The following is a 26,455-nucleotide window of genomic DNA, read 5'->3' as shown; positions in this document are numbered from 1 at the left end:
TGCTAGTCCAAAGGATGGAATCATTAGAAGAATGTTCTGCTAGTCCAAAGGATGGAATCATGAGAAGAATGTTCTGCTCGTCCAAAGGATGGAATCATGAGAAGAATATGTTCTGCTAGTCCAAAGGATGGAATTATGGGAAGAATATGTTCTGCTAATCCAAAGGATGGAATCATGAGAAGAATGTTCTGCTAGTCCAAAGGATGGAATCATGAGAAGAATATGTTCTGCTAGTCCAAAGGATGGAATCATGAGAAGAATGTTCTGCTAGTCCAAAGGATGGAATCATGAGAAGAATATGTTCTGCTAGTCCAAAGGATGGAATCATGAAAAGAATGTTCTGCTAGTCCAAAGAATGGAATCATGAGAAGAATATGTTCTGCTAGTCCAAAGGATGGAATCATGAGAAGAATGTTCTGCTAGTCCAAAGGATGAAATCATGAGAAGAATATGTTCTGCTAGTCCAAAGGATGGAATCCTAAAAAGAATGTTCTGCAAGTCCAATGGATGGAATCATGAGAAGAATATTCTGCTAGTCCAAAGGATGGAATCATGAGAAGAATGTTCTCCTAGTCTAAAGGATGGAATCATAAGTAGAAAGTTCTGCTAGTCCAAAGGATGGAATCATGAGAAGAATGTTCTGCTAGTCCAAAGAATGGAATCATGAGAATAATGTTCTGTTAGTCCAAAGGATGGAATCATGAGAAGAATGTTCTGCTAGTCCAAAGGATGGAATCATGAAAAGAATATGTTCTGCTAGTCCAAAGGATGGAGAGTCATTAAGAAGTTTGGGCTGAATCACTGTGTCAAAGGCATTGAACAGATCAAGGAAGTAAAAAAAAATTGAGGAGTGCAGAGTTAAAACTGTGGTGGAGATGAAAGATCATTGCTGGTTTCATGAAAGAAATCAAATGTAGAAAACTTTTATCATTTTGGAGATGGAAGTTTGACAGTTATATCTCAGCTTCTAAAACAGACATGTTTCCTTTACTAGCAGTATTGCTATTCCATAAATACATGTTTTTCCTGTGTTTTGAGGATCAGAAATCACATGGAAGGTCTATCACCTGCATAAAGGGTTACAGTAAAAATACTCTATTTCCACAAAGTAATATTTTGTAATTCATATACACATAAACGTCATTGAGAAAAAAACATCATCGGCTAATTTGCATGTCTATGAATCACAATTAACCACCGCTGGTGTAGATCTGTACTTTCTTGTGAAAGTTAACAATAGTGGCCATGGCATGTTAGCACAGGCACCCCTCCTCTCTCAGGCACTCAGTCACACAATAAAGCAGTAAACAATAAACATGCACACACCCACACACAAACAAACACCACACCAGCCATATCAGTCTCTGTTGTCATACCTTTCACTCTGTCTTCATTTTTCCTGCCCTCATAATTCCAGGATGATTACTGTAAGTGTAATGCTAGATATCTGAGTTTCACAGTTCATATCCATCAGCAAATGCATGCTAAGGCAAAGCTGTTATTATCCATCTCTGTCTGTTTGTGATATTAGATTGAGATGTATGCTTAAAGTCTGCTGTACATCTCACTTGTACTTCTCAAAATGTTGCATTCATTGCATAATGCCTGAGATTATCACTATATATATTAAAATATAGGCTGAGTTAACATATTAGCTCACTGTGGGCTAATGCAGGAATTTGATGTGTCAGGAGTAGAGGGTTCAAATGCCTTTCCCACCTTCGTACTTTGATTTTTCCCCACTTATGCATTTTTTTCAATTTTATGCCTGGTGTCTAGTCACAGTGCAGGGGACTAATATCCTTTGAGGGAGGTGGGGAGATGCAGGCTTTGAATCCTTTTACTGCCTCCTAAGACATGCTACTTAGTGCAGGGGATTAATATCCATTGAGGGGAGGTGGGGAGATGCAGGGTTTGAATTCATTTTACCGCCTTTTAAGGCATGCTGCTTAACAGTGCAGAGGATTAATATCCTTTGAGGGAGGTTGGGAGATGCAGGATATGAATTTCTTTTACTGCCTCTTAAGGCATGCTACTTAACAGTGCAGGGGACTAATATCCTTTGAGGGAGGTGGGGAGATGCAGGGTTTGAATCCTTTTACTGCATCTTAAGGCATGCTACTTAACACTGCAGAGGACGAATATCCTGTGAGGGAGGTAGGGAGATGCAGGGTATGAATTCTTTTACTGCCTTTCAATGCATAGTACTTATCCCTGGTATGTAATGGTTTATGGTAACATGCAGAGTATCCCTGGCGTTTATTGTTCCCCTTCAACCCACATTACATTTAAATGCTGCTCAGGCACACATTTAAAGAGTTATCCCTAAGTAAGTAGTTTTTTTTCCCACCCCTGATTCCTTTTCTAGTACAGCTCAGGCATGCATTTAAACAGGTATCCATGCTGGATAGTGATTGTCTCTTCCCAATGTTGCAGGCTCTGCTCATTAGTCTAGGGTTTTGTGGAAGTATAGCAGCCACCCAAACTACACACACACACACACACACACACACACACACACACACACACACACACACACACACACACACACACACACAAACACACACATGCAAGCACTATTTTACTGGCTTTAAAAGGTCAATGTTTGGCTTCTGCTGTTCCATTGCTCGGCAGATAAGTTCTCTTTGGGGAATCAACCTTCCACATATTATTTTTAATGTTTAACCTTCCTTTCCTGTTTAGGACTGACACTTGACTTTATTGTGTTTTTAAAAAGGAGCCCACTTTTATTTCTTGACAGTTTTAAAGTTAATTTAAACATTCAAGAAGCAGTAAAATGGTCCTCTGTACAAACTTTTGCAAAGCACTACAAGCTAGATTTCTTTTTCCGGTTTAAGTCAGGCTTTATTAGGACCATTCTCCTGGGGTCCTGGACTCCTCTTCCACATTTCAGGTGTTGTAAGCTAGGCTAATCTACCCATATAACATAAGCTACTGCAGCAGTGCTCAATATGAAAAATATAGTATGGTTGTGAAAGTTGACTTACTGTAACAGTGGATGTTCAAATGGCAAGTGCTGCAGTAACTGCAACCTGCCCCCTCCCTCCCTCCTTCCCTTTTTTTTGTGCATTATTTTGCCAAGGTGTGGATATTTGCTTTTTGTAGCTCTTGGCAATGTCCTTTCAGGGCTCAGCCTCCCTCTGTCAGTTGGCATGAAAGTTGTGAAGGCCTTGGTGATCAAACCTGTCTTTTTGTCAGTTCAGCTTGAGCTGACTAATTGTGTAGGCATGTGGAAGGTGCCCTGAAACTTTAGAAGCTGTCCGTCAGATATATCCTATGCAGTAATGATCATTCCAACATCTATGGTTGTGTTAAGTTTACTTACATAAGTGTTCCTGTGGCAAACACCTCTCACGGAGTTACAAAGTATCATTGTGAGCAATGAGTTACACCATTACAAGGAGCTGCTTGACAGAGTTACAAAGTATCAAGTCATGAGCAATGAGTTATACTATTACAAGGAGCTGCTTGACAGAGTTACAAAGTATCAAATCATGAGCAATGAGTTATACTATTACAAGGAGCTGCTTGTTCTGGCTTTTTTTATTCATATTTGTTAGTCGAGGTAAAGCAATGATCTGCTTGGACTTAGTTGACTAGTAGAATAACTTAAAATGTTGACTTATACATTGAATCAGGCACTCTGAAGATGAATCAGAAATGAAATTTTTACTACAAAATAAAGAAATGTAACTTATTCACTTGTACAACACCTTCTTGTTTACTTCTGTTTACCACACATGGATGCTTATGACGTCCTGACAGTTTTTGGAGTGGCTTGCTTAATGCAGTGACTTACCAATTAATAGTAGCAGTATAAGAAAGGGTGAGGTTCACATAACCAAATGACAATAATTTTGATAATCTATGATTTCTGTAGTGGAGATAATCAATTTGCCACTTTATATTAATATGTCCATATTTCCTTTCATATTCATAATAGATAGCCAGTTATTATTACTGAAGGGAAATGTTTTAAATGCCATGGTGGTAGAGAGAAAATGCCTTGTCAATTTACAGGAAATGCTGCTACTTCTCTACAAGTAATTATGAAGATATGCAACATTTTATATGTCCATTAATGTTTCCAAACCCAAATGACTTACAAACGATTCCATGGCAACAGGTAGCTCTTTGGATGATATTGAAGAAAATTGCAACTGATATTTATTTACATCGTAAATTGTACACATTAGGGGTACATCTTTAGAAATATGCTATTTATGTTATTATTATACAAAAAGTATAATCTTTCAGATTTCTGTAAATATCTCAGTAAACAATCACCCAGAAAAGAATTTCTTGTAATGTGAAAGTCAGCCTGAAGAAACCTGCACTGACACTTTAAATACTGGTTGTAAAGTTTCCAAGATGTGAACAGTAGCTTGAGAAACTTTAGAGAAACATGCAGCACTGATTATAAACTTGATTTAAAAATTGAGCAGGCACTAAATAATCTCATGCTGAATGTGTTTCACTGATAGCATTTACTGTTCACAAGATATTTATACTTACTTGGTTCATGCTTGTTTAACCCTTTCTCATAAGAGCAGTGGCAGTGGGATGACAGGTAACACACTCACCTTTTATGCTAGAAGAACAGAAGGATGTGGGTTCTTTTCTCACTCCAGATGAATGGATTGCAGACACTGCAGTGCAGTATTAAGGGGATTTGCCCTCCTAAATCTATCAACCTTCTGATAAGAAGTTAAACCTGGGTCTGTCCATTTGAGTTGGTGGTAACTTAGGTAGATGTAATAGGTCCCATGGCACGTATCAAAAACAGTAGGGGAAATTTTCTGATGCCCTGGCCAGATTTAACCTAGTAGTATAAATACCACTTTGAGTCTCCCCTGAAAGAAGAGCAGAACCTAGTTGGACTAACCCAGTCAACAAAGGATAAATAGATGAAATACAATTATACAATGACCCCCCATTAATATTCAAAAACGTGCACGCTGATTGGTCAGCGTGCACGTTGTATATTAGAGTTATAGTAATGGAAAAAGGTCCGGCCGCCCAGACTTTTTCCATTACTATAACTCTTTTTTTACAGCAAGGGAGAGCGCAAGATCTCCATTGCTTCACACTGTCTTGCTATGTTAAAGGAGTTTAACATAGCGAGACAGCTTTAAAAAAAAGCAACTTAGAATCTCCATTGCTTTTTTTAAAGCTGTCTCGGTATGTTAAACTCCTTTAACATAGCAAGACAGTTTGTAAAAAGCAACGGAGATCTTGCTTTCTCTGTTGATTTTTTCAAAACTGTCCACTATGTTAAATGGGTTTAACATAGCGAGACAGCTTTAAAAAAGCAACGGAGATTCTCCGTTGCTTTTTTTAAAGCTGTCTCGCTATGTTAACCCATTTAACATAGCAAAACGTTTTTTTTTAAAAAGCAACGGAGATCTTGCTTTCTCCGTTGCTTTTGCCCACAGCTCTGATGTACTGCGTAGGCATACGCTTGCGCAGTACATCAGAACTGCCGCAGAATACCAGACAGCTGTGGAAGGGCAGCAAGGAGGCATTATACAATGCCATTATTTAAGAAAAGTAATAATTTTTTTTCTTAAATAATGTCATTGTATAATAGCAATAACCCACTTCTGGATGTGGGTAATGCTGGATTTACCCACAGTTGGCTTTGTTTGGCCACTCGGGCTTCGCCCTCGTGACCAAACCACACCAAACGTGGGTAAAACCAGCATTACCCACACCCAGGCGTGGGTTATTGCTATAATATTCTACAAGACAAGGATGTGTGTTGGTTGTTAGAAGTGTGACAGTTCACATCTCATTATGTTAAAACTGATCAGACTGAGGTTAGAACAGCAGAACCTATGTAATCCCTAAAGTTTACATTCTTTCTCAGTTCTCACAAATCTACATTCCACTTAGCCCTCATTTCAATACTACCATAGGATAGCAATGTCTGGTTCAGGACATACCTTCCAAATATGCCATTGCATATCTCTAAAATATTTACATTGGTTAAAATTCACAAAGACAGCATCATGCTTCAGTTGTTAATGGTATGTTCTGTCTTGAGCCTTTAAAATAAATGCCGTATGCACAATTAGCAAAAGTGGCACTGTCGACCTTATAAATTTTATTCAGCCTAGTAACTCCTCATCACAATGCCTCATCTTCATAGCTGCTTTGGTAGTCTGGTAGTTCCAGTATTGTGTTCAAACTATATCATGACTTTTTTTCTATTTTTCTTCTATTTATATGCCAAATTTCACATAAATACCCACTTCAAAAAAGCTCTTTTCTGTTTTACTTACACTCTGGTCCTACATGTGTCACTTAAAAATCCTCCATCTACAGGTTATTTTCTGTTATTAAATTTCCTGTACTAAACCTCTTCTTCATTTTCCATCTATAAACAGCCTGCTTCTGATCACGTCACTAAAGAATAGTTTGGTACTAACTTCCTCTCTAACACTGACAGCCTTGTATTAATTTCAGTTTTTGTTGCAATTTTATTGCAACAAAATATATTACATAAATTATCAAAGGCATGTGCTTTATTACTGATGTTTGAACCTGTACTGAACTCAGTGCAGTATGTTAAGGATGTGACATATGTAAAGTGAGGGTGAAAGTCTGTCTGACGTGTATGCCTTTTATTTCAGCTTGTACTAAACTCACGTAGCTGTGCCAAGGATGCAACATAGAAGTACCCTTTTACAGGTCTTTTACAGTTTTAAACATTGTCTTCTGAACTGCGTAGTGATGGATTTTTTTTTTTTGGGCCTCAGATAAAATGTACAATGACTAGTCATTCTTTCCTCGTTAATAAATGGATAAATGGGTAGATGAATAGACAGACAGACATATATGTAGACAGATAGATAGATAGATAGATAGATAGATAGATAGATAGATAGATAGATAGACGAGTAGATAGACAGACAGATAGGCATATAAATTGATTGACAGAGAGGGATATATAGGTAGATAGACATATAGATAGACAAAGACAAACATATAGAAAGAGAGTGATAGGTAGATAGATAGGCAGAGAGATAGACAGAAGGCTGGATAGATGGATAGACAAATGTATGCTGAGTTGCTTTTTAAGTCTTTGGGAAGACAATTTAAGCTGCAACTTGACAACCTGAACAGAATTAAGAACATAGGCGCTTATGTTTATTTAAAATCCTCTATTGTTGTCTTTAAATGGTCCAACATTGTTATAAACTGCAGTATTTTTCATATTTAGTGATTCATATATAAAGTCATGTACCTTGCTGTGATATCAACAGTAAGCTCATTGTCATCAACATAAAAGAAATTCTGACGGGACTCCACTTTAACTTCAAAGGATGGCAGAACTAAAAAGAGAAACATTTCAAATATTAGCCACAAGAATAAAGGGAAGCAGATTTTTCTATAACCATGAGAACTATAAACCTCGGGACAGCTTTACCATATTCCTTCACTTCGAACTCTGTAGAGAAATTCTTTTGAGGCGCATCTGAATATACTGCAACAATTTTCCAGAATCCCACACTGAAAAAAAATAAAGGTGTTTGTTTTACTTTATGAGCCACAATGAAAATGTTTAAAATGAGTAACTAAGTGAGTTAATAAAAAATCTAAAAAGTTTCTATGAAGTTCAGTTAATACTCATATTCCAAAACATTTTATAAGCCACAAATCGCTATGTAGAACTGAGCGGAATGACAAAACTTTTAAGAGGAAGTTAACTTGGGCACAAGGAGAAAAGATATAAAATACTAAAAAAAGAAATATTGAAAGTCAGAAAGAGGCAGAAAGTTGTAGACAGAGGCAGACCCTAAAAGTTAAAGTTTTCAGCATTCTAATTTACCTATAGTGGTCTGCTGGTAATATAATGCTAAAAATTCAAAGCAGCTTCAGGTTTGCAGTTGGTATAGTTCTAATCACTTGAAATACACAGTAGTTTGCAGGTGATAGTAGTTATCACTCACAGTATCTATTAATTTACATGTGATGCAATACGAATCTCTTAAAGTGACTAGCAGATGTGTTTTATATCACTTTTGCAGTATTCTTCATAGAAGGGATGTCCTGCTCAGGGCAGCCCCACACTCTTCCAGTATGAAAAAGCCTAAAAAGGTCTTGTATGCGCCATATGTCACATTTAAGCTCCCCAAAGAGAATGTAGGGCTTAAAATGGACTTACAAACCATCTACCTAGAAATTTATTTGCCACCAGTTCGAACACCGTTTTTTCCAGTTGGTCTGAATGTCTTGTTACTGAATATTTAGAAAAGCAGATAAGTGCCCTGTTGTTTTATTTTTCTTGATTTTGTATTTTATTTTACTGCCTAGAGTTCATGCCATCCAAGAAGGGAAAATGTCAGTGTGGCAGGCACATTCCCCATAAGGATCATCACAAACAATGTCTTTTTTGTTTGGGTACTTCCCACCGCCATACCTCTTGTAGTATCTGTAAGGCATTTGTCACTAAGATACTCAGAAGACATTTATTTTCCCTGGCCATTCACCTTGAAAAGCAACAGCTTAAACAGTCAGCTCAGGGTACCATGGTGCAATCCTTTAACCCCGAGATACTCCTGCTAGTTAAAAATAAGGCTCAGTCGGATTCTTTAGCTGTTCAGCCTCCACCAGATATCCCTCTAGAAGCAGGTAATAGTTCTGTAGGTCATTCAGTGTGTACATCAGATTCCTTGGCATTGACTGAGCCAGAGGCTGGCATGGATCCATATTTTTGCATGTCCTCTGAGACTTTATAGTTGTCTGCTCCAGACATTGAGGGGGGACAGCAGTTGATTATCTCAGAAGGTCCAAGAGGGATTCCACAGGTATTGGTCAGGAAAGAAGTTCTGGGTTCTCTACTCAAATCTTGTCATGGGTCAGAACCTCTGGTATTTATTGCGGCTAATGTCCCTTCTAAGAAAAGACAAAAATTAAAGCATGTTTCAATCTGCCGTATGAATCCTCAAAGGGAATGACAAGAGTTTACTCAGGGCTTGTTTTCTGCCTTAATGGCCCTAAAGTCTCCTCATTAGGTTTTGGTACCTGTTCCTTCTTAGACCTCTACCCATTCTGAATGGTTTAGGTAACCAGATTCCTCAGATGAGGATTCAGTAACTGATGAGGAGGTCTTTCTCCTCTGCTTCAGAGATGCCTTCACCTTTGGCTTATGGTTTTGATGAAAATAGTCTGTTAGCCCTGAGTCTCCTTTTGAGTAATTGTCCTTTGGAGACACAGTTGCTAGGATGATGGAATTCTTTAATGGGTGGTGCAGTGGTAGAGCAGTTAACATTGTCACCTCACAGCAAGAGGTTTTCTAGTTCGATTATCGGTTAGGATGGCTTTCTCTGTGGAGTATGCATGGTCTCCCTGCATTTGTGTGGGTTTTCTCCGGGTTCTGTGGTTTCCTCCCACAAGCCAAAGACATGCATCTGGAGCATTTCTCCCTGGGCCTCCACTGAAAATAGGCTGTGTCCTAGTTGGACTTTCCCAGTCAACAAAAATGATAAATAAATAAAATAAAATTTAAGTGTGATTCTTCTCATGTGTTTGATATTTAGAGAAGACGTTATGAGTTGCTTCAGAGGGATACTCCTAAACCATCAGCAGTTCCTCATGTGTTACTACAGGTGGATACTCCTAAACCATCTGCATTTCCTCCTGTATTACTACAGGTGGATACTTCTAAACCATCAGCAGTTCCTCCTGTGATACTTCAGGTGGATACTCCTAAACCATCTGCAGTTCCTCCTGTGTTACTACAGGTGGATACTCCTAAACCATTAGCAGTTCCTCCTGTGTTACTTCAGGTGGATACTCCTAAACCATCTGCAGTTCCTCGTGTGTTACTACAGGTGGATTCTCCTAAACCATCATCAGTTCCTTCTGTGTTACTACAGGCGGATACTCCTAAGCCATCTGCAGTTCCTCCTGTGTTACTACAGGTGGATACTTCTAAACAATCTGCAGTTCCTCCTGTGTTACTACAGGTGGATACTCCTAAACCATCAGCAGTTCCTCCTGTGTTACTTCAGGTGGATACTCATAAACCATCTGCAGTTCCTCCTATGTTACTTCAGGTGGATACTCCTAAACCATCAGCAGTTCCTCGTGTGTTACCACAGGTGGATACTCCTAAACCATCAGCAGTTCCTAATGTGTTACTACAGGTGGTTACTCCTAAACCATCAGCAGTTCCTCATGTGTTACTACAGGTGGATACTCTTAAACCATCGACAGTTCCTCCTGTGTCCTACAGGTGGATACTCCAAAACCATCAGCAGTTCCTCCTGTGTTACTACAGGTGGATACTCCTATACCATCAGCAATTCCTCATGTGTTACTACAGTTGGATACTCCTAAACCATTGGTAGTTCCTCCTGTGTCGGCTGCCACCAAGTCTCCTGATTCTCAGCCTCCTGTTTCTAGGAAACGTGATAGGTTCTAAAGGTCCCAGAGAATTTTCAGGTTTTATTTAAATGTCCTTCTGGTGATCCTGCTGTTGTCAGTCTTTTCTGTCAAACCTTCTAAACGTTTGCCCTCATCCAAACTTTTGCCTTCCGAACCAGCACAGTGGTGCAGCAGTTGGAATTGTTGCCTCACAGCAAGAGGTTCTCTGGTTTGATTCTCAGCTGGGATGCCTTCTCTGTGGAGCCTGCATGTCATCTCTGCATTCATGTGGGTTTTCTCTGGGTGCTCTGGTTTCCTCCCACATTCCAAAGACATGCGCCTAGAGCATTTCTCTTTGGGCCTCCTCTGAAAATAGGATCTGTCCCATTCAGACTTTCCTGGTAAACAAATGTTAAATAAAAATAAATAACAATAGTAGGGTAATGGAGAGGATTGGTAAGAAAGTTTACACTGCTTCTACTTTGGTCTTTAGGACTGTTTATTACCAGAGCTACATGGCCATGTATGCCCTAGCCTTGATTGCTCCGGCTTGTCAGGTTATCTCTGCCCTTCCTGATTCTGATGACAAATCCTCTGCCTTATCTATTTTAGGTTCTGCTTCTCAAGTGGCTCCCCATCTAAGTGTAGCTGTGATGCTGCTAATGCCTCTTCTAGGGCTGCAGCCTTTGAGTCTGTTATAAGGCGCTATTCTTGGCTTTGTCTTCAGTCTGTGCCTGAGGACATTAAGGCCAAGTTGTTGGATGCTCTATTGGATAATAAACATCTTTTTGGGACTGCTGCTGCTGACTTGTTTAAGTCTCTTCAAGAGAAAGGCAAAGCTTTGCAAGACCTTAAAAATATTTTTGTTTCTGCTATCCTTACATTCCAGAGGAATCATCCTTCTAAGTCTGCTTTTGTTTGCAGGCAACCCTAGCAGGGCTCTAAGGGCAGGAAGGGTGGGAGGCAGGCCCCCTATGCTAATGCTTCACAGATGTCTCTGGCCCAGAAGCCTCCATTAGTAGATAAGTCTGATTCTCTTTGACAATTCACCCGTCACCTTCTGTTAGACCAGGTTCCTTTGTCCCTTCACCTCTACCTTTTTCTTCTAAATTGGTGTCTCATCACTTCAGACACTCAGTTTCGTTCTGTCATCCAAAGTTATTTCACGGTATGGAAATCTCTCCCTCCTTTTTCAGGAATTCCTCAACTTCCTCTAGAGCAACTTCCTAATTTCCCAGGTTTGCTAAGGTCCCTGTTGAATCAAGGAACCATTCAACTTGTCCCCCTTCCCAAGTGGGAAAGGGTTTTTATTCAAGAATGTTCTTGGTTCCTTGAAAGCAGGGCACCTGGAGACCTGTTTTGGATCTCTCCCAGCTCAACACCTATCTCAAGATTCCTTCTTTTTGGATGCTTACTCTTCAAACTCTATTTACTCTTTTATTACCCCAGGATTTTCTTGTATCCTTGGATTTGAAAGATGCTTACCTTCATATCCCGATTCACCATCTCTTCAGGAAGTTTTTACGTTTATCTGTGTCTTCCTTTCATTTTCAGTTCTCTGCTTTGCCCTTTGGTCTCTCTACTGCCCCAAGGGTATTCACAAGATATCTAGCTCCTATGATTGCCTTCTGCAGACTTTTCCTTATCTAGACAACCTGTTGCTTCAGCTGTCTTCTCACAGCTGATTACTACAGGATCTGCAGTTCACCATCTCTCTTCTTCTGAGGTTTACTATCATCTCCCAAAAGTTGGTCCTGACTCCCTCTCAGGATCATGTGTATCTGGGATGCAGGATTCAGACAGAGCCAATGTTGGCCTCTTTTCTGCTTCCAAAGATATTGTCGTTGACAGCGTTATCTTAGTCTCTTCTTTCTCTGACTGCCATGTCAGCTAGGGAGTTTCTTTAGCTCTGGGATTCACGGCCTCTTCTATTCCAGTGAACTGCATCTGTGAAAGCTTCAGTGGTGCCTCAAGTCAGTTTAGCTGCAGCGGTTTACTACTGAAATCTCGAAAGTCACAAAAAAAATGTACTTAACAGTGAACTAATTTGCCGAAAGTACATATAACTTAACTGTCCTAATCTCGAAAATCAGCTGTTAATGCCGAAAATGTCAGACACAACATTTTCGGCACTTAGCAATGCCACCCTTGCTGTTACTCCCTAACTAGCACGCCTAACATCCAATTTATACAGGGGGGCAAGTCCCCCTGCACCCTCCTGTAGGGGGCTGTGCCCCCCCAACTATATATTCTAACTCTGAGATCACACTATAGTGAGGAAAGGGATGTATTTCCCTAACTGCACTGTACTGCAATCCCTGTACATCCATTTAAACGTTCATATCTGCGAATGCACAGTCCATTCACAAATATAACATTCGCTCATTTAAACTGCACACGTATGAAGTATTTGAACATCTGTAGATTGAATACTTCACAGCCATACAATAGTACGCCAGCATTCTAATGGTAAACCAGCTGCAGCATTGTCACCCTCTGAATTTCATTGTACCTGTCCTTTCCAGTCTCAAGAGGGAATTCAAGTGGAGGATTCAGTAGCTTTCTCTCAACCCAGGCCAGCCCTTTCAGCCTCCAGTCCCTTCTCAAGAGCTGTTCATCAATGCCTCAGACATTGGGTGGAGGACTTCTCTTGGTCACCTGAAAGTTCAAGGTCTTTGGCTTCCCCATAAGAAGTCAGATCATATCAACATCAAAGAGGTGTGGGCTTTGATTCTGGCTGTTCAGGCTTTTCACCCCATGTTCTCCCCAGGTCCCTTGAAAGTGCACACAGACAACACTACAGATATGTGGTATGTCAATAAGCAGGGGTGCAGATGAGCTGGGGAAGAAAGGGGATCTCTACTTAGCAAGCAGGGCATAACTGCACAGAAAAGGGACACCTAGTGCTGCACATGACTATAAGGGCACCCACGGTGGGCAGCCTAAACTGCCCCAATAGAGTCCATCAGTAACAAATGAAGCCACTAGTTCAGGTAGACAGCCAGGAGCAAGTGTTAAAGGTTTTAAATCTAACCAGTGGGGCCATATAGTATATAGATTTCCATGGAGGCAATGTGGGGAACAAAAGGTGGGGGAGCCAGTAAATGGGAATAACAGTATGTCACTGGTAAGTTGTCTGAAGACAACAGGGGTACCAAGCTGTCACCAGAGGTTATATCATATCTTAGTCGATGAAAAACAGGCCAATGCTAAGACAGGCAGAGCCTCTGACCTAACCATTGTAAAGCCTGGAGTGGTTAAAAAGGAACAGTCCCTGCTTGGGCAATCCATTCCAGTCAGACCTTTAGGAGGGACCATGTTCCAAATGTCTTTGGCCAGGGTTCACCTTGACTGGGACAGAGGAAAAGGAAGCAAGTAGGTGTGTTTGAGGATATCCCTGCAGATGTCTTGATATGGAATGATTTTGATAATGCAGTACCTTTTGTGCATGCAGTTACATGCAGTCCATTGAAGTCAAACAGTCGAGGTACCAGACCTGTGTATTAAAGGGAATGCTTCAGCTTTATTCTGCTCCAGTGGTGTTTTTCTTTACTTTTATAATATTTTTGTGTTTCTATCATGTTTGAGGATATCCCTGCAGATGTCCTGATAGGGAATGATTTTGATAATAAAGTGCCTTGTGTGCATGCAGTTACATGCAGTCAGGTTTGAACATAGGCATGTAGGTCTGGTAGCCTGAGGGGACCCAGACAGATTGCACACCTGTAGCCAGGACTGGTGAGGTGGCTACTTCAGGGCGGGAGCTACCCTGTAGCAGTGAGATGAAGGTGAGCCCCAGCTGCTGGTGGGGCATGATGTTTCCTTGGACAGAATGAGTGCAAGGGCAGCAGTCAGTAGTACTCACGCTGTCAGAGGATACCGGACTTGCTGTGGAAGGGGAGTTGGGAAGAGTCACAAAGTAGATCTGAGACAAGTACAGCTCTCATACCTCTCAACCTCTTAAAGCAAGAAATCTGGACAAAGCCATACATAAAAGTAGGACAAAGGCACAAAAATAGGGACAATTTTTAAATATTGCTCTTACAAACTTAGAAAGTTGATAGACTAACAGGTATTGCATTAGCATGAATTTTCTGAAGGGTGTGAAGTCTGAAAGTCAATTGTCTGTCAATATTTTCTAAAGTAAATCTTTAATGATTTGCCACTAATTTGCCAGAAAAACATAATTTTATGAAAAACTGACCAAAACATGACGCAAAAATCTGAACATTCTGTGAAAATCTATACAGTTAAATGGTATGACAGTTCTCATACCCTACACTAAGAGGTTTGAGGGGAGTAGCTAAGGAGGCACCTGATTCTCAAGGAAAAGGGGAATCCATATACTGGAACAAAAAGTTACTGTATGGAGGGCTAGAGGGTAAGGTAATACAGCAGTTGGTAGTGGTTAGAGCCTAGAGCCTACTGTCAGGCATTTCTAGCCGTAGCCCATGACACTTCTTTTGCAGGTCATATGGTCATAAAGCATACCAAGAGATGTATTATGCAGAACATTTATTGACCTGGGATTGCAAGGGATGTAACAGTGTGCTGCAGGACCTATGAGCACTACCAAAAGGAGAAAAGCTGGAAGGTCCTTTGATGCCTTTCCATATGATTGAGGAGCAATTTCAGAGGGTAGCTATGGATATTGTGGGGGCTCTGAAGTTCCACAGTGAAGAACTATAACCTAGTGGTAGTTGATTATGGTAGTAGATACCCTGAGGCAGTTGCCCTGTCCTCCACTGAGCAGAGAAGGTGGCAAATCCTCAGAGAAATACTGACTGACAGAGATGCCAATTTCATGTCAGACATGCTAGTGTGTCTGTGGAAGCACTGTGGCGTGAAGCACCTAAAGACCATCCCCTACCATCCCCAGACTAATGGTCTTGTGGAGAGGTTAAACCCAACATTAAAGACCATGCTATCGGCATTTGCAGACCAGTTTAAGAGAGAGTGGGACAAATATTTGCCCCAGTTGCTGTTTGCATACAGAGTGTTTCACCCTTTGAGTTGCTGTATAGGCATAGGGTGAGGGGACCTTTAGATATGATTCGTGATGAGTGGGATGGTGAATGTGAATCCCACAAGAAGTGTGTTGAAGCATATGTCATAAACATCTGGACAAGGCTCAGGGAGCTCATTGGCTTGGCCCAGAAGAACCTGGCAGGAGCTCAACAGCAGAAAAAGGTTTGATATGACAGGAATGTTCGAGCCAGATAGTATGCTGTGGGACAGCAGGTTATGGTTCTCATTCCTGCAGACACAATAAGCTGTAGGCAGCTTGGGAGGGACCCTTCAAAGTGGTATGAAAGGTCAGTGATGCTAATTACATGGTAGAACTGCTAGGCAGAAGCCATGGGCCCAAATTGTACCATGTTAACATGATGAAACTTTACCATGATAGGGATGCCCTGGTGATAAGTATTTGCAGTAGGAGGCAGGAGGAGTCTGAGGGGTATTTATGGCTACTGCAAGCGAGCCAGCAAAATGTCAAGTTACTATGGTGGTGCCTAGGGATTAGCAATGCCAATGCAGGTGGGATCTCAAGACAGGGTATGGCGTAATGTATTCCCAGAAAGGCTCATTCCTCTCAAGCATCATTTCTCAAGGGGCACTTGAAAAACTAGCTTGAGTCTTCAAAGGGGGGAGAGGTTTGATGACAGTAGGTATTGCCAGCCATGCCAGGAGAAACAGACCAGTGGAGTTGTAACATATGCCAGCACAGCTAGCTGGAAGTTTGTAAATAATTATATGTCATTTGTATATCAAACTGATTTGTACAGATGCTTGTGCTGAAAATGTGTTTGTGAGGTTTGCTTGTATTAAAATGTATGAACACTGTGCCCTGCTGGAAGGAAAAGAAATGTACATGCATTATTGTAATTGTTCAAATGCATACTTTGTAACAGCACATACTGGAAATTAATAGGTTAATTTTAATCCACCTGACTTTGCAAAATAATCTTGAAATTAAATTACTTTATGGGTTAAGCCATAAAGATGTTATCCCACAGTTTTGAGTGGAGCCAGAGACCAAATGTCTGTGCTACAGAATAATAGGTAGCTGCTGTAGGAAGAATGAAATGGTTTTATGGTTTTATGACTTCCAGCAGCTGCACCACATCTGAGAAAAGCTCTTCCTGTGTGTATTGTAATACAGAGGTTCTAAAATCTTGTCAGTTTCTGTTGTTGGTGAGTGTGGGAAACAGAGTCAGATGACCAGATATAATGTCATGGTGTAATCAACTCTGAAAGAATATTTAGATATTATATTGAGAAGTCTGTCAGTCAGACTGAGCATTCTGTATTCTGTCTTGGATCTGACAACAAGGACCACTTACCCACATTGTCCTGCCTTGCTCTATTCAGTAAGTAATTTAACTAGGGAACAATAATTCTTTTAAGATTACTCGGGGAAAATATAGTGAGATTAGAAGTACTGTTTTTCTATAACTGTGTGAAACTTTCCATCAGTGTTACTCTTTATAGTCCCTTTGACTGAATCTCTGGTGTTTACTCTAAATAGATATTTATTATTTTCATGTTATTTATTATTAAATATATTTAAACTTCTTATTATGGCTGGTTCTTTTAGAAAGATATCTAAGTTTTGAGTGTATTTGGACATATTTATTTGGTGATAACTCTGGCCAGTCCTAAAGGACTTGTTGTTTGGTCAACATTACCATTTATATTAATATTGATTTCACTCAATATAATTGTGTACCATTGCAAGAGCCTTGGGTAGCTGGTTTTGTAGTGTCTGGTGGCAGTGATAACTACCTTACAGTCTGGGAAGAAGGGGGCATAGTTATTGAACTTGTGCCAGCCTTTCCCAGGTGTGTGTGTGTGTGTGTGTGTGTGTGTGTGTGTGTGTGTGTGTGTGTGTGTGTGTGTGTGTGTGTGTGTGTTTGTGTGTGTGTGTGTTTGTGTGTGTGTGTGTGTGTATGCGCGTCAGCTACTTTGGATAGAGATATGAAGCACTGGTTTCACAGAGATAGTGTTGAGGACTTGGCATTGGCACTTGGCTGAGGACTTACCTCTACAGCTGCACCAGTGGGGAGTCTTACTGGGGACCTGGAGGGAGACATATATAGAGAGACCAAGACCCTGGGCTGAGTGTGTGCCTTGTGTGCTCTTAAGGGAAATTGTGCTTAATGTAAAGAGGTCTGCATTTGAAAATACTGAGTGTATCCATTTATATTCCAAGTGAATGTTCCTCTTCAGTGTCACTGGTGAGAATTCAGGCTCCTTGATTACTGGCCCAGTGTGGGGACATTACATGCCCTTTCCATGATTAGAATATACATTCATCTTTTCTAATCCACTGGTTTCTGTTGTCCAAATTTCTTGGCAAATTCCAGAGAACACAGTAACAGCATCATCTTGTAGGATGATAAACAATTCAGCTCTGGCACTAGATTAAAAAACATGCTAGAACATATGTCAGTGATACTGGAGATGGACAAACAGATTAAGCATAGTGTGGGACAAGATCAAGAAAAATTTGAAGAAAATGTATATAAAGATATTGAGCATAACAGGAAACCTTTTTATAGATGCATACGATGTGGAAGGAGTAAAGACACACAAATTGATAAACTGTGTGCAAATTCTAAAATTTATTCTCAGACACAACAGATTAAAGATATATTTACAAAATCTTATACAAAACAGTTTGACTCCACAAAAGGGGTGGTAAGTTGTCCTAGTGACATCCAGGTAACACCAAATACTGGAATCAAAGTAGATTATATTGAAAAAGAACTGCACAAACTGGATCCAAACAAAGCACAGGGAGGAGACGGAATAAGTAACAATGACCTGAGAACACTTCAGCAAGAACTTGCAGTATTGTTGTATCTATTATTCACGAGGTTATATAAATATGGGGAGATTCCTCAAGATTGGAGACGTGCTTATTAAACCTGTCTATAAGGGAAAGGGGAGTGGGACAAACCCAGAGTCATATAGACCCTTAAGTCTACTTTCATGTTGTGGAAAAATAACGGAAAAGGTTATATTGGATAAGTTATTGTCAGGAGTGGATAAGTTGGGACTTGAAACCCTATATCAGCATACATATCTTGAAACCAGATCTAGTACCACCTGTAACATGATGTTCTATAACAATATAATAACAGCTATGAATGAAAAAGTGTGCTGTGATGTAACTTATATAGATTTAACATCAGCATTTGACAGGGTAATACACAAAACATTGATAATTAAATCAGTATGACTAAGTATTGATGTACTCTTGACAAGATGGATAGCTGCATGGCTTACAAATAGGACATGGCAAGTATCATACAGCAACTGGGCAGGCAAAATCCTTGGTTACAGTCAGGGTGTCCCACAGGGCTCTGTCCTAGGCCCTTACTTGTTTAGATTGTATATTTCAGACCAAGCTTTTTCATCTGAGGTGTTCTACAGTTTATATGCAGACGATCTGAAATTGGCTAAACTGATTACATGTGTTACAGATACGGCATGTCTGCAAAATAGCTTGACTAACTTGACAATTTGGGCGCAGAAGAATAATATGCTGATAAATACATCAAAAATTAAGCATATGAGATTTGGTAGGTTTAAACTGAAAGGTGAATATCTGGGTTCCTATTAGATGACCGAAGATGCATTCTATCGAATGCATCTTGGTCAAACTTAAAACAACGAAAAGGCAAAATAGCGAAGCGGCTTTTAAGCAAATTCTTTCCCAGGGAAAGAATTTGCTTTGCCACTTCCATTACTTTGCCTTTTTTGGCAATGTAGTGTGATCTTGGAGTTGGTATATTTAAGTAGGGGGGGTGAGGGGGGGGTGAAGCCCCCCACTTTATGTATTCTTTCAATTTTTCCTTTTTTTTTTTTTTTTTTGGAACAGCAATTTTTTTCCCTTGGAAAAAAATCACTGTTCTGAGTTTTGAGATTGTAAGCTTTTGCTTACATGGGGTCAGTTATTTATCATTCACTTTTTTAAGTGTTTGATGATATAATATAGACCTGAATATTTAATACAGCACACAGTCATTGAAACTGTAAACTCATTTAAGGACCTGGGTATATGGGTAGATTCAGATATGAGTTTTTTTAATCTTATAAACCAATTGGTTAATGATAGTTATAGAACTTTAGGTTGTATAAAAAGATTCATAAAGTCTAGAAAATCAAAAATGATGAAGTCATTGTTTATTAGTACATTAGACCCAAACTTGAGTATGGAATAACAATATGGAAACCTTATAAGAAAGCAAGCATGAGTAAACTGGAAAGAGTACAACAGAAATATACCAAGGGCATCCATGGATGTGAAAATTTGTTATTATAAGTGGCCACAGTGGTGCAGTGGTTAGTGTTGTCACCTCACAGCAGGAGGTTCTCTGGTTCGATCCTCGTCTGGGGTGCCTTCTGTGTGGAGTCTGCATGTCCTCCCTGTGGTTGTGTGGGTTTCATCTGGGTGCTCCGGTTTCATCCCACATCCCAAAGACATGCTGTAAGTGGATTGGACACTCTAAATTGGCCCTAGACGTGAGTGCTTGTGTGTGTGTGCCTTCTGTGGAAGGTTGGGCGCTGGGCTGGCAACTCAACACCGTAAAACTCCACTGCCAATCATGAGCAGACACTCACAGGTGATCTGCTGTGGTGAACCCTAACTGGGAAAGCCGAAAGAAGAAGAAGAAGATAAAAGACTAAACTATCTGAACTTGTACAGTGTCTCTTACAGATATTGAAGAGGAGATCTTATTCAGGTATATTGGACATTTAGTGACAACTACTTCTGGGAATGTTTGAGGTTATCAAAACGTTCTGGGGAATCATCAGACAACTTATGTAGAAGATTCTGTAGGAATGAGAAGTGTACTAATTGGTTCTCTGACAGAGTAGCTGATGCATGGAACAGACTACCAAATTACATTAAAGCAAGTACTAGTTTAGATATTTTTAAGAACAGCCTGGTATTTATTATAGGAACAAGTGTTTTGGTATATTGGCAACCTAGAAGTGCATTAATGCCTGTACTTGAAATATTTGTATGTATGTATTTTTTAATTCTTCTGTATATTCCTAAGGCCTCCCTACTGAAATGTTGACACTCAAAATGCCAATTGCTGACACTCCAAAAAAAGCCCCAAACTCCGGCTTAAGACAGAATCTCGGACGTTCATCTTCTCCTTTAAACTTGTTTTTTTGCAAGGGGTCAAGCAGCTCACACCACACCCTGAACATATGTATACCATCTGTAAGATCCTAGTACTTCACAAGAAAGGGAATATTCAAAGAAATGGCCATCTCAGTCTTGGTATATGGAAGTCTGAGTTTTCGGCCATTCAATTTCCATGTTTCAGGACTCAGTCTAGTTGGTCCTGACATTTCATATAGTCACTATTTATAGTACATCTTAATAACTTCTGCTTCTGCTATGTTAGTCTCTTCTACATAAGTTAATATGATTTTGGTGTGACATAAAAAAATACTTTTAAATTCTTACTGCTTACCGCTCTTAAAGTCCTTGAAAATAACTAAATGTTTTACTGTATTTATTCTTGTTTTTCTGTAAGTATCTATCTTTCCTTATGTAATGGTAATGGACTAAAATTTTCCATTATTTGCCTACTTAATCTGTTCAGTTAGCTTTGTCCTTTTCACCTGTATAAGCACATGACATTATGATTCTTACTGCTCGATTTTTCATTCTATGCTCCACTATCGGTGATTTGCCTGGTTATCTCACTAAAACATCTAAAATATCTATTCTTGTAGTGTTTGCCAACACTATTATCCTTGAAATCATGTCCATTCCCATCTTCCATTAATCTTTCCTTTCTCATATCTATTGAAATAGCTGCCTTTGTCTTTCCTTAATATTTCTGACAGACATATATCTTTGTAAACATTTTTACAGCATTTTATCAGTCAGTCTTCTCCCTTCATTCACAATGCAACTGGCATTTAAGGATGTTACTGACAAATGATCCCTTTCCTTTCTTGAATCCTGTTGGCCTGTTGTTTTCATTTTCCTTTCTTGAATCCTGTTGGCCTGTTGTTTTCGTTTTCCTTTCTTGAATCCTGTTGGCCTGTTGTTTTCATTTTCCTTTCTTGAATCCTGTTGGCCTGTTGTTTTCATTTTCCTTTCTTGAATCCTGTTGGCCTGTTGTTTTCATTTTCCTTTCTTGAATCCTGTTGGCCTGTTGTTTTCATTTTCCTTTCTTGAATCCTGTTGGCCTGTTGTTTTCCTTTTCCTTTCTTGAATCCTGTTGGCCTGTTGTTTTCATTTTCCTTTCTTGAATCCTGTTGGCCTGTTGTTTTCATTTTCCTTTCTTGAATCCTGTTGGCCTGTTGTTTTCGTTTTCCTTTCTTGAATCCTGTTGGCCTGTTGTTTTCATTTTCCTTTCTTGAATCCTGTTGGCCTGTTATTTTCGTTTTCCTTTCTTGAATCCTGTTGGCCTGTTGTTTTCGTTTTCCTTTCTTGAATCCTGTTGGCCTGTTGTTTTCGTTTTCCTTTCTTGAATCCTGTTGGCCTGTTGTTTTCGTTTTCCTTTCTTGAATCCTGTTGGCCTGTTGTTTTCGTTTTCCTTTCTTGAATCCTGTTGGCCTGTTGTTTTTGTTTTCCTTTCTTGAATCCTGTTGGCCTGTTGTTTTCGTTTTCCTTTCTTGAATCCTGTTGGCCTGTTGTTTTCGTTTTCCTTTCTTGAAACCTGTTGGCCTGTTGTTTTCGTTTTCCTTTTGACATGCCTGACATAGCCAGCTATTGAAATTTGACCTTCATTAGTTTCTGAGTCTTTATTTTCATTTTGCAGTGACCAAAGCCAGTTTTCCTCTACAATTCATTTTGCATATTTTTGCATACCCTTCCTAAACTGCTCACTCTACTTTTATTTTCATCATCCTCAGGCCTCCTTTTCTCACATTTGCTCTTCCTTACTTATTTCCTATTACATAGCCTCATTTTGAACTACATTCTCTGTTAAATTATTTTCAAACTGTATCTCTCTATCGTAATTTTGCCCTTCTTCCACGCAGCCCATCCAGCAGTGCCCTTCTTTACCATAACCAGTGCACTTTAATTGACATGTTTTTGCAGCACAACCCCATTCCTCAGTTTAATCGCTTCTTCCTTTATTACAGCATTTAAATAAATGTTTTTATCACGCGAAATAAAAAACATGTTTAGCTAAGAATAGTAATGAGCATTTCCCCTTATCCCATCTATGTTCACAGTACATGGTAGATTCTACAACCTTTTCCTGTCAGTTTCCATCATAATTACCCACATCTCCCAAGCCCTAATCAATAGCTTCCATTCATCACAACATTTTTCTCAGTATGAATGCCTTTTCATAAATCAGAAAGATATGTAACAATGACCTGTTTGAAAATAGTGACTGTTCCAAATTGCAGAAATACTCGTTTTCTTTTCAGTGTCTCTGCCAGGGGCAGACCCATACAAGTTCAAATAATAATCTGTCTAGCAATTAAATGTTTCAGAATTTAAGTGCCGATCATTTTCATTACCCTGATATATAAGGGGACACTCATAATTCGCTGTAAAACTCAGTGGTTCTTACACCCTGTCTCATACACCATACCTGCTAGTTATCTTGTCCTTTGAAGAAATCCTGAGTATTGTAGTTCAACAATCATTCTTTCCAAGTACTTGTCTCTGTTTTCAGTACAACTGCATACCTCTGTTTCTTCACTTCCTGGATGTCTCTAGTGAAGTTAGCATGTTTCTCTCCTGCAGCTTCCTCCAGGCTTCTGTTATCTTCTGCTGTTCTCTGCTGCCGATTGACTATATGAAATACAGTTTCATTCTTTTTACAAATTTCCACTGCCTCTGTCCACAGAAGAGCTCTTTTCACTCTTGGCTCCTTTTCTGCTATCATCTCCTTTAGAATTTATATATAAAGTCCACTATCTGAAAGCTTCAAAGCCAGAGTCTGTAAATTCTCATTGTTGTCTACTGAGTGCATACATTCCTTTGTGTTTGCATCTCCCGTCTCAGTTCACTGCTATACTCTTTCTTCCAACATTGTGTGCTCTTTCTTCTCCATCATTTCACAAGAAGGAGATGTATGTCCCACTTACTAAAAGAATGGTAAGGAATTTCCCTAATGATCTGGACAAATTTCTCCAGACAGTATAAATACAATGTTGGGTATTCCTAAAAAAAGACTATTATCCTAGTGGGAATAATCATATCTCCAAGTGATAGATAATAGACAGATAGATAGATATTTAGATAGATAAACAGATAGATAGATAGATAGATAGATAGATAGATAGATAGATAGATAGATAGATAGATGATAGATATTTAGATGGGTCTACTACAGATGTTCGACATTTCAAAACGCTGACTTTCATATGGCCAAGTCCATATGATCGACAGTTTGAAATGTCAAACATCTGCAAAACAATCTAAAACACAGAAAAAGACTTAACTAACTGCATTTAGCAGTGGGCCAAGTGCCCCTGCACCCCCCACATGGGGGGCTGTGCCCCACACACCCCCTGCTACTTAAATATTCCTACTCCGAGATCGCACTTGAGTGCAGAAAAGGGAAATCTCCCAGTTCTGCGCTGTATAGGGATCTCTTCTTTACATGTTCAAGCTTTCAAAAATTCGATCATATGGTCTTGGCCATATGAATGTCGAACTTTTGAAAGTTCATTCATATGAAGGGTACCCATTTAGATAGATAGACAGATAGATAGATAGATAGATAGATAGATAGATAGATAGATAGATAGATAGATAGATAGATAGATGGATGGATAGATGGATAGATGGATGGATGGATAGATAGATAGATAGATAGATAGATAGATAGATAGATAGATAGATAGATAGATAGATAGATAGATAGATAGATAGATAGACTTATATGGACCCTGCATTTAACCCAAACTTATATTCATGTTTGAGTGTGAGCAGCACACATAGTTTGCTAGCTACAATGCACTTAAGTCTATGCACTCGAGACAGTGCTTTTGGGGTACCTGAGAAGTTGGCGCTTGTAGTAGTCCCTAGTGTGCATCTAATGGGAGGGGGCTATACTTCTGGGTGTGCCATCTTTTTGAATAAGACATTGTTTTATTTATTTATTTACATATTTATTGAAATTTGACTTGATTAAACCAAGGTCTTGTCTGCATAAGCTGGTAGTAACTTAGCTGGGTGTAAACAATTGCATGGCACTTATTGGAAAAGGAGTAGAGGAATTTCCCACTGTCATATCCATAGTTCTCTAAGTTTGAATCCTGTCTTGGGACTTCTGTGAAAATAGGCTGTGCCTACTAAAACTAAGTCAGTGAACAGAAAGTAAACAAATAATTAAGAATATTGCACTGCTATTAGAATGTTTCTTTACCCCTAACATCTGATTCACAATATCCTATTTGCAAACGGATTCTGATACTGCAGGTGAATATGTCTTCTCATAGTATTATTATAAAAAAGTTTCACGATTAACAGGTACTTGTATGCAAAATCTATGGGTTCATGTTACTGTTTCAAAGTAATAATATCATTGTGATGGCCTCAGTGAAATAAAACAGTCATGTTACTGCTTCAAAGCAATAACATCATTGTGATGGTGTCAATAAAACAAAACAGTCTTCCGTCAAAAAGAGGGCAAATTTGTTTCTTTTTACCTACCTTTTTATTCATAGTGAAAGACCTTAGTCATTATGGTGCATAAACTTACCATAACGGCCATAAATTGCTCACTCAAGTTAGATTCATATTGAACAAACGAACTGGAAACAACAGCAAGCTGACAATAAACCAGTAATTGTTTAGTTGTACTTGTCAGCCCCAGAACTTGTAATGACCTTCCAATCATGGAGCAGTAACTTTGACTACTCAAAGACTCTGTTGATTTTTCATCTTAAACTCAGCTGTATGTGAATGTCCTTAATCCCCACCAGCTGAAACAGCTCCTGTCTCCATATGTAAAGCCCCTCCTTCTCTATATTACAATATACTATATACTATTATTGTATACTATATACTGTTATTATCAACTATATACTATTATTGTATACTATATACTGTTATTATCAACTATATACTATATACTATTATTGTATACTATATACTGTTATTATCAACTATATGCTATATACTATTACTAAATACTCAGTTTATAAAACATGACCTAACAAGTTCTCTCCCACTAATGGAAGAAGGCAGAGCAGTCCTATCATAATTTACTGGGTTCTACTTGTGAGCCAGTTAGCTACCTAACCAGTTACATAGGGATTAACATTTGTCTGGGATAGTTTATCTGTGATACTTGAGTGCAGGATGGTGTGGAATGCCTTTGTGAGGTCTAGTTATACATTGTGTACTGATTTGCCCTCATCCATTGCTTCATTAACCTCCTTAAAGAAGTCAACCAAGTTAGGTGGGTGGATCTACCCTTGACAAGTCTAAACTTGCTTGGGTTAAGAGTTTGTAGCTTACCTCTGTCCTTATTTGTTAATTCCATAATGATCCTTTCCATAGCCTTACAGATAAGGCTGGTCAGACTTATGGGTCAATAAACTCTGGGGTCCATTGATGCCCCGACCTTTTGCAAGGGGGGGGGGTGACAGTAGCTGTCCACTATTTGTCCAGCACAAAGTTTGTTTGGAGACTGATATTGAATAGTTTTGTGGTGGTTTTGAACAGTCCTCTTTCAGGCTGAACAGTAAGCAGCCCATATCTGTATATATTGAAGCAGTGATCTTGGCCTTGCATATTGTTATCCAGACCCATAGTAGCATCAAAATTGTACAGTTTGCATTGAAATGTGGTAAAGAGGTCATATCCAGCTTAAGAGTCTGTTACTAAGACTTGCATCAGAAAGTGACCAACACACTTTAAAGAATCAATGACAATTAGGTAAGGTGAAGCTAAAAACATTTTGGATAAAAACCTTTTTGATTAAAAACAGTGTCTGGATAACCTTTAAAATAACTCAAGAAGATCCACAGGAGTCTCGGTGAGTAACTTTACAACTAGAGGCTCAAGGCTACGGCTATAGAGAAGAGACATTTTCCTGTGACTATA

At 39.3% G+C, this 26,455-nt stretch overlaps 1 protein-coding gene across 1 annotated transcript in view; it reads right to left on the bottom strand.

Moving 5' to 3' along the window:
- The window catches only part of LOC122810818 (complement C3-like), a 1,708,896-nt gene that overhangs the window by 1,359,249 nt on the left and 323,192 nt on the right, over positions 1-26,455 (bottom strand). Inside the window, exons 6-7 of the mRNA XM_044082377.1 lie at positions 7,454-7,536; positions 7,271-7,358 (exon numbers count right to left, since the gene is read on the bottom strand). Of these exons, the coding sequence (XP_043938312.1) occupies positions 7,271-7,358; positions 7,454-7,536 (171 nt within the window). The remainder of the gene's footprint in view (positions 1-7,270; positions 7,359-7,453; positions 7,537-26,455) is intronic.

The sequence above is a fragment of the Protopterus annectens genome, chromosome 9.part0 (assembly GCF_019279795.1).
Source record: "Protopterus annectens isolate FY-2018-M chromosome 9.part0, PAN1.0, whole genome shotgun sequence".
NCBI classification, from domain to species: domain Eukaryota; kingdom Metazoa; phylum Chordata; order Ceratodontiformes; family Protopteridae; genus Protopterus; species Protopterus annectens.
Note: the sequence above shows the minus strand (reverse complement) of the source record. Positions and strands in the feature narration are given on the sequence as shown.